At 32.1% G+C, this 10,364-nt stretch overlaps 1 protein-coding gene across 1 annotated transcript in view; it reads right to left on the reverse strand.

Moving 5' to 3' along the window:
• The window catches only part of LOC143062549 (chitin synthase chs-2-like), an 87,746-nt gene extending 86,118 nt beyond the window's left edge, over window positions 1-1,628 (reverse strand). The window contains exon 1 of the mRNA XM_076234213.1: window positions 1,530-1,628. Within this exon, the coding sequence (XP_076090328.1) occupies window positions 1,530-1,628 (99 nt within the window). The remainder of the gene's footprint in view (window positions 1-1,529) is intronic.
• Between the last annotated feature and the right edge of the window lie 8,736 nt (window positions 1,629-10,364).

Raw genomic sequence — 10,364 nt, forward strand, 5'->3', positions numbered from 1 at the left:
ACATAAATTTTGCATTAAAAATGAATCCAAATCCCAGACAATTTCATTTACAAATAGAAAAAGTGGAGAAAATTACAAAATATGAAAAACAGTAAGAATAAATACACCGTTTTACACGTTTTTAAGTAGGATAACAACACAGAGTAGTGGTAACGAACAGAGAAAAGAACATTTCTTATTAGAAAAATATTTTATATCAGACAATCCCGTTATCAAAGTATCAAATCACCATGCATGAATATTCTTTAATTTTTAACTAAACTAGTTGATATGTAACATATCTTAACTTACATTGAGTTGTGTTGTTTCAACTGACTACGTGTAAATATCTGTTTGTGACACCAAATACTGTCTGGTGATTTTTTTATTGTACATATATATTTGCATAACATTTTATCATGAGAAAAACACGCTGGGTTATTGTCTTTGCGTCTAACGTACATTGATAAAAAAATCTTTTTTAACTTATTTCAACGTGAAAGAATAGCAGAAGTATTTTCGAGATAATGATACCCAGCAATTTAGTCTGATGACTAAACATATATGTATATTATATATATATATGTATGTCCTTTCATTTGGATTTTATTTTGTTTTTGCCGTTTGATTCATTTGTTTAACAGTAGAGGAAATAATCTTAAAGGAAGTTCCTATATATTGATTTAATATATAGTAGTTTCAGACGCACACGAAGTTTCTAAAGGTTTAACTTGTGCCACGGATAGCAGTAGCATGTTCTAACAGAATGAATTTCTGGTCCTTGGTTTTTGAAGTTAAAATTAAAAAAAAAATCATAACATGATTAAAGGATAAACAAAATGCTGGGACAACCTGGTGCGTGAGGTTTAATTTAAGTCACATATATAAATAATAATTGCAAACTATTTGTTTAAGTGTAAAATATTACGAACAACAATTTTTCTGTCAAAATTAAAAAACTGATTATGTAAACTATGGGCACAACATAATAAAATTCATGGACACACTACCTGTTCTCGTATACATACGACATCAGCAGCATGCCTTGTGTATTCTTAGATCACTTTTTTGTCAATGGTATTATTATTCAGAAAACAAAATACATGTGTGTAGCCAATGACCTCTTTTTATGTACTTTTCAATTATATCAAATATAGATTTTTAAGGGCACGAAAAATTTGTCACACCTCTTTATAGTTTAAAAAAACATCATGAACATTTCTAAAAAAAAAATAAACGCTCATAACTAGTTGGAAAGATGAAAATACTTGATTGTATAATATTTATTGAATCGAATTTTAAATATATTGTAGAACCAAAGATACAGTAATTAACCGTTCATTTCATATGCTTTACTTGTCGATGTTGACATCGATTTATTTTAGATAAAACTTATAATAATAGTATACCAAAACATATACGTCTGGCTTACAACCTTTTTAGCCTGGTATCTATGATGAGCTTTTTTTATAATGAGTATTTTTAAATATAGGTTCAGTAAATAACTTAACTTTAAAAATATGGAATGCTTTTTTTTTATCAGTACTTACATAAATTTCATCGTTTGCATATCTTGACCTTAAGACCTCAAGAACAGAATCTGCGTCAAACTTCTCAAGGCATGATAGGTCTTCTCGTTTAACAGCCATACCTCTACGCACATGCACCTCTTTCAAAAGAATGTAGCGTTTGTATACTTCTGTTAGTGAAATACCCCAGTTTAAATCATTTCTAAGAATGTAATTATTCAAAGTTCTTGTTAAAGGTATAGAAAAACCCAAAAGAACAATGTAAAATTATATATTTTAAAATACATTTAAAATCCATGATCCATATTTGAGCATGTTTGTATTCAATTTTGCACTTAATAATTCATTGTAGTTAAACATATGTGTGTTGTAATTTCGGTTTATTGTTAAATAGCAAGTTGTCGTTTTGGAATTGCAATTATTCCTAAAAATATTCTTAACACCATATTCTGATTGGTTTTAATTACTCTTTCTACATTATATTCACACGTTTATGGTATAACATTAAAGTCGTTTTGTAGACCGGTAGAAATAAATAGCATAACAAGTACTTTATCAGTTGAGTATTGATCTTTTATAGAATAATCGTACTTTAAATTACTAGACAAGACAAACACTGGCCAAGGATATGTTGAAAAGAATATAGACAATACTTTCTTACAACGTAATCCAATTATAAATGGTTTTTGTAAAACGTTTCTGAGACAAATTCTTTGCATTATGTTCAACCACTTTAAAAAGAAATATTCAAAATTCAGGGTTTGGGTGTTAATTTTAACTGATTTCGCAGCCTAGCATGTTTGTCTATTACGCCATCAGGGGTTGTCAGTGTGTTATCTGGGAATAAGGCATTGGTATCATCTTTGTTTTCTCTATTTGTTGATTGGCTAAATTAGTAGAGTGGTGTGTCTTGTTGCATAGTGTTGGCGCTTAATTAATAAGATACTCAAGAAAAGCAAGAAGGTTTTTTTTTCATTTATTGATGAAGAACTTCAACGATTACACCGAGTATTTCAATATATTAATTGACTTAAAGCATAGTTTGGAAAAATGCCAATGCGACGGCAACCCGTCATTACAATATGCAATGATAAACTCTTGTTAAACATCGGAACAATACATTTTGAAGATATGTTTATATGCGTTTCATCGTTGACAATGATATCATAAAAAAAAATCAAAGGGGGTTTTCCTCTATTGTTAAGAAAACAGATACGATTTTGAATGAATCATGTGCTATTGTCCCGCATAATTGTTCGTATCAATTGTCAAGGTGAAATAAAATAATTGTAATTCACAGGTTCACAGATTCTATTATCATTACATATATTTAAAATTGTATCAATTACAGTTGTAGATTATTATATTATCAAAATAATTGAATATTCACTATATTATTATATCTTGCCATATCTTGAAGCATTAAATATTTATTGTTGTGCAAAATTAGTTGAACTCACCTCAGAAGTTTTGCCAAGAGAAGCAAAAGACCTTTCTGAACACACACTAGAATTTTCACTGGCAGCGTCATCTGAATCATACGTATCATATCTTGATCTACCTCCACGTATCTGAAACAGAAATCTTACAATACAACTAAATAATAAACAAATGTTTGGTGGCCACATTGACACATAGTATAGATTAATTCAATTCTGTTGAAAGGCATAAGAAAAAAGACGAGGTTGCAAAGGTACTTTATTTCTGCATTCAACATAATAATTTCTTTACACAGTAACTAAACATTTGTACTGGATACTGAAGTTCTGAAGTTTGTAGTTAACCCCTTTCCACAGTATTTTGTATCCCTATAATATTCATAAATCCATGATGTCACAGTATTGACTTTGATGTACCACCCATCCAACTATTACTGTCAGCTTTCATAGTTTTATGTCTTAGATAGATGATTTTATTTAATTGTTATTGGCTTTAAACTAGATGCCAGTAACTGTTAGTATTCTCAGATTTGTTCTTTCTGTCTTTTGTTATTGTGGGGAGGTAAAAGTACCCTACTAAATCAAGTCTGTCAATATATTAACTATACTGAGCCAAAAAAGTTTTGCAACAAATATATAAAATTTTATTTTATTACAAAATGAAAACAACATATAATTTTAATAATTAAAAAATGGAATTATGACATGTGGCACTAGCTGTCAATTCATGTTCACAGATTTGATTCAAATTCTTATATTTGATATATAACCATGTAAAATATTTATTTTTATTATGAAAAGTCTAAATAAAAAAATAAACAATGTACAGGGCATGTACTCTAATATTTAGCTTCGTTTCTTGTATATTTTAGGCTTGGAGTCATATAATTAACTATCGAGTTGATCGCCGAAGACCCTTGATGGTCATATAAGCGATATAAACATCAACATAGATATAAATAGACAGGCAAATCGTACAGCTGGATTTCTCTTGGTCTGTTTAATTTCATATTATACTTTATCATCGTTTTTACCTGTATATAAATTATTCTTTGTGGAACGAATCATGGAATCAAACGGTTTATCTTTTTTCACTTTCAATGTTGACATTCTTTTCCTTTAAATAATTGAACACGCACAGTACATGCGTTATCCATCTCGAGCCAAGGGGGTTTATATGAAGCTCACATGAAAACGGATTCAATGCGGTCGAATTAGTTACTTGCAAATAAATAATTCATCATCAATGTTTCTTAGCTGAATTTGACAAAATTGAACTCCAAAATAATCATACTTTAGATATTACCTAGCTAATAACCCTTTAAATCATACACCAAAGGATGTATTTGAGTATATAGAGCAAATCATGATTTAAAGGTTGTGACATAAACAATAAATTGTAGTCCCTTGTAATTACATCAGTTGCAATGATATTGATGAACAGCAGGGTTGAACCATACCTCTATTAAAAGAGTAGGCATACAATAAAAACACAAAAAATCATTTAGATATAATAACACAAGGTCTGTGACAATAAAAACAGTGTCTCTAAACTACGTTAAATAAATGCAGAAAAAATCTTCAAAACTTATTCACGGCCGACACTCGGCTAACCGAGAGATAGGTCGGTTAATCTATATTGAGTATGCGGCTATATCGGCGGTTGGTCTGTTAATCGGGTTGGTTATACGTCTGTTAAGAGTAAAACGCACAATTTTAATATTAAAATCTATTTAATATACAGATTTTAGGTACATTATAAGAATCAAATCAAAAAAAGAAAAGTGTCTGACAAAATGATATATATCATAGAACATTTTCCAACTGTAAAAACATTTCATAGTCTGCGCAGTTTTCAGTAAAACTAAAAGGCGTCGCGCAAGTATGTAGTATTTATGCTTATACGCATAGCAATTTTTGTAATGAAAGGCGAAAAAAACAATTTTAGATATCATTTAAAGGACACAAAATCGTACTTTGGTTCTAAAATAGAAATTGAAATTAGTAAATATTTCATAATTGTAATCTAACGTGAGTAATACCACGTTTTAGTGAACATTATGGGAATACAGTCTGTTAATGGGTTGGACAATTGAAATTGTGTCAGTTAAGAGTTATTTAGCCACGACAATAGTTGTGCTACCTTTATATTTTCCCTTTGAAAAAGTTAAGAATTAGATGCTCTTGAGTAAAAAAAAAAATGACAATACGCTGCAACAGTATCCTTCTAGTAAGAACATTTTTATTTTGACTTCCTTTGCATTTTATTAAGGGGTGTGTCACTTCAATATATGGATATGGATTTTCTGCTGGAATATGCATGAATCTATTATTAACGTTTTCTTCAGCCTTAATTCTTGTGTCTGTTCAAAGTAGCACGTTCTCAAATCCGTCCGAAAGTGTCTTTCTAATACAACATAGGGTACATATAACGTGTTGTCGTTCTCATATGCACATGATATTTGTCACTGGACGTTAAACTCTAAATCGTCAACATCATCCGATTGGTTCTTTTCTTCTATGACTGAATCATGTGTTGTTTACAAATCAGTCTAAAGAAGTAAATGGAAAGGAGCGAATGCAGCTACATTTGGTTATTTTAAGTTTTAATTCATTTTATTCCGTTTAGTTCCTTTCTACATAAGTGCAGAGGAGAACTGCAGTTGTCCGCATGTAAACTTTTAGCATTTATTACCAATATGAGTACATAGCAATCCGTTACTGTTTCAACACCCATGGGTGTTTCATGTTTTATTCTCAAACAGTTATTATTTTTTTCTATCTTTTTTTATCAATGCATCACTTCCTACTGTCTTTATCTATTATTCTATATATTCTGTGTTTCCATCCAGATTCTCGTTTATACAATGAGGGTCCGGATTGGGGGTGTTGTTTATTTCTATATTCTTTAAATTGTCTGTTACTTTTCTCTACATTTTATTTTATCTTACTCATTCTTATTTCTTTATTCTTTATATATTCTAGCATCCCAATATATTTTACTTACTGATGTTTAGTTACATTACGACGTCTATCTCTGATTTATATACTGGATAATACCAATTTAGTTAAAAATTAGTGTCATTCATGACAACCTAAACAGAATCCACATGATATATGCGACCATTCTTGGATGAAATCAATATGTATAGATTATAACATGCCCTTTTCTTTATTAGCCCTGGTATCATCCCGAGACTCCCATATCGGCCTCGAGGCTTTAGCCGAGGGCCGATATGGGTCGAGGGAGGATACCAGGGCAAATACGGAAAAACATGTTATAATCTTTAAGCTATTTATCACATATTTAAGTGTTGCAGAAAAGAGGGGGGAAAAGTTCAATTATAACAATTTAATGAAACATAACAGGTAAATCTTAAAAATTTATCCGTATCTGTAACAAATATGTGATAAGATATAAATAACACATAGCTGAGAGGGTGATAGAGCAGATTGGGTCCCGAGAAAACATTGTCAACCGCGGCGAAGCCAAGGTTGACAATGTTTTTTCGAGGGATACCGATCTGCTCTATCACCCTCTCAGCTATGTGATATTTGATTTATTATAATGAATTTCCTATCATCATTTTCTTTAACAGATGAGTTTTATTATAAAGTATTTTCTATGTACATGTAGTCACGTACTTGACAGCGTAACGGGTATTTGAAAAATCATCAGAAGTGAAGTAAATAGACAATAGTAGTGCATTGACTTGACATATAAACGATACAAGGATTAGGCCAGAAACGGGAAAAAAGCTCTGCTATCAAGAAAAATAATATTTTCAATTGTTGTTATTTTGTTATTGTTATTTATTTTATTTAAATTTTGTGTAAATACCCCTTTCAAAAGGCCTCATATCTGGCTGAGAAATATACATCACAATGAACATGATGAAATGTACATCACCAGTTGAAACCCATCGATGGTAAACGAATGCGTTTAATATCTACAATAAGCATAACACACAATGATTTGAGTCGTTCCACGCTTCGTTGTATAGTAAATTAGAACTTTAAGCATTGTCTATAAAATAACTTGATGTAGATTCAATTCATTGTCGTTTAAACTGCCGATTTTTGATTGGTATAGCCGAGAGGGTGACATTCCAAAAAATTGTCACCCGCTCAGCCATGTGATAGAGTAAATTAACACCTTCGTATTAGGCAATCAAAATATGGCATTTTAACATGATGTATAATAATACTTTAATATTACACTTTTTTATATCAGTTTTCAATATTCATGGCCTAAATTCATTGTTCATGTCAGTGTTTCCGTATATATTATGTTTCGTTGCTCATGTGTTGTTTCCGTATATTTTAGCCACTCGTCTTGAGCCTACCCATTTGATCCGATAACACCCCATACAGGAATAAAATTATACTTTTATTGCCATTCATAACTCTTAACAGACCAATTAACAGACCGGGTTTTATACATCCGACCCATTAACAGACCAGGTTTTAAATAAAGATTGATTTATGTCACCAAAATACAGATTTTTGTGTAGATTTTTCACACAATGATATCAACTTGGTTGACAAACATAATGCCTGTCTTTGTTCGATGTTCAAAATATCGCATGCAAGTAAATTCAACCAACGTGTCTTTTTGTGTACATTTTGTGTGTGTAAAATGTGTATAAATTTATTGATGAGTAACACGCCTTTTCATTTTATAGATCGTACATCGAAGCTAGAAAAATAATAATTACACCACTGGATTCAGTACATTAAATTGTTTTGTTAGACATGAATAATTTTTATGATAAACATATATTTACAAAGTTATACAATGAAACATGCAGAATTTCCAATGATTTCCTCGATAACACCTGATTAACAGACTTTAGCCAACCCGATTAACAGACACACCGCCGATATAGCCACATACTCAATATAGATTAACCGACCAATCTCTCGGTTAGCCGAGTATCGGCCGTGTTATTAGTCGATAAGAATTGACAACGTCCTGGGGAAAACAAAAGACGAAGAAAAAACAAACAAGTTCATTAAGCACTGCGTAGGAAACTATAAACTGAGCAATGCAAACATTACCGGAAAATCTCTAGTGACACCCTTCATAATATTCAAGGTCATTGCAAATTCAGAGTGGCACAAATGACGAACAATCCGGAGGATTTGTGGCTACGACAATTAAAGATATATCCGTGTTCGCCTGTGATTAAGATATTAGTCCGGCGGCTACAAATATATTTCAGACGAATTGTGCACATCCTGCTACAAGCATGAAATTTGGCATAGACCTTCTTCAACTATTACTCTTTTATTTTGGATAGGGAGGCATTTGAAAAAAATGTCTCACTTCCGGTAAATCCAAAATGGCGGACATCCTACTTGAATCAGCCCAATATCGAAGGCTAGTATGAGAAAAGGTGTTATTATGCTACTGTCATAATATTTGGTAAAAACATTTGTTACGTAGTACTTTAGGATAAATATATAGATTGGATGTCTTCAAAAACCTTACTTCCGGTAAAATCCAACATGGCGGACATTGTACTCAAATAAGCCTTTTTTTAGGGAGGGAAGTTGAAATGTGTTTTAACGTATTGCTACTATCATTACATTGCGCAGGAACCTTTCTTTGATGCTTCTCATGGATACAATGTATAAGACATATGTCTTTAAAACCCTTACTTCCGGAAATATTCAAAATGGCGGACATAGAAATATCGATTTCTTATTTTAATATTCTACTTTTTTCATAATGTAACGATAATGTTGGGGTTTTTTTTCTGCTGGTCATTAAATTTTTGGCTTGAAGTTATCCTCAAAACCACTTATTCTATTCTGTTGTAAATGTGTAATTACACTCTTAACACTTCCGGTAAAATAAAAATAATATGGCATAAATTTCAAAGATGAGTCCTCAATCCATATCTTCGATGTAGAGTTTTGGATAGATTGATTAGAATAAAATAAAATCACTAAAGTACTAAAACATTTTTAAAATTATTACTATTCAGCCAAAAATACATGTTTATTAACGGTCTCCACAACATGCACACAAGGCAAAGCACGAGAGACTAGATTTTCCCCATTAACAACGACCGCGGCATTCTTTCTTACATCCACAATGTACAAGCTTCTGACGAAATGATGAGGCCGCAGAAAGAGATTTTTTTTTAAAGGCATACTCTTTGTCCCTTCGCAATCCATTAGCGTCTGGACTTGGTAGCATGAGAGTCAATTCCAAGCTCATCCCACTAAACACCTACCTTAGTATATTGCACGTTTTACATGCCGGAAAAGTCTAGACCAAGTTGAGGGAATAGCATCAATAAACCTTCCCTTTTGCGCAAATAGTTATTTTCTTCCTTCGTTAACAATGTTAACCCAATCTGTTAAGTTTGTGCGATCTTACAGTAAAACCCCGGTGATTTAGGTTGACCAATCAATATTCTTTATGTTAAAGTCACATCTTCAAATGCCATCAATGTCTCCCAAGCAGTCTTTTTTCCCTTTTCAAGCAAACAGAGAACCGTATTACAACCAGTAAAGCCATGGATCACAATAAGTGTGTGTGATCACTCATTGTCTAGTGCATTTGAATGGCCATTGATACATAGTTATCCGAAGTTTTTTGCTTTCCCAAACACAATCCATAATTCGTCTACCCCTATGTCACGGAATAACGAAATAGTAATGACAGCATCATCAGTAACGACTGTTCGAATCATGACTCGTTTAAGTTCGTGTTTCACTGCATCAGACACATGCACCATGCATGATTATAGTGTATGTCTCTTAATGTGAACTTGGTGCTAAACTTGAAACACCATCAAGTGGTTGATACCACGGAACATCCTGAGCATTTGTTGCTACAACTACCTTTTCCTCAAAGTTTTATTGAGCAAGCTGATATGAATGAAACTAAAAGGTTCTTTCTTATTGTCGTCATCTCTCAGAAAATTTTGCCAATTTTGAGGAATTTGCTTTGATCCTGGATTCGTCTGTGTATTCCCTTTCCCCTAAATGTAACTCTTAATTGCTTCTTTTAGCAGCCTCCAAACTACAAATATTGTTAATGTACGCATCCGAGACTACATCCATTATTGTTTCAGTTTCAAGGTGTTTCATAACGAGTATGCTGATTGGGTATTATGTCCTTACCTTAATAGAATACGTTGAAACTGAAACACGAGTGGATGAAGTCTTGGATGCGTATGTTAGTCGTAGCAACAAATCTCAGGATATTCTATCTTAAACACCACGTGATGTATTTCAACTTTAGCACCAAGTTCACTTTAAGAGGCAGCAACTATAATCATGGTGCATGTGTCTGATGCAGTGGAACACGAACTTAAACAATTCATGATTCGAACAGTCGTTACTGATGATGCTGTCATTACTTTTTCGCTATTCTGTGACATAGGGGTAGACGAACTAT

The sequence above is a fragment of the Mytilus galloprovincialis genome, chromosome 2, assembly GCF_965363235.1.
Source record: "Mytilus galloprovincialis chromosome 2, xbMytGall1.hap1.1, whole genome shotgun sequence".
NCBI classification, from domain to species: Eukaryota; Metazoa; Mollusca; class Bivalvia; order Mytilida; family Mytilidae; genus Mytilus; species Mytilus galloprovincialis.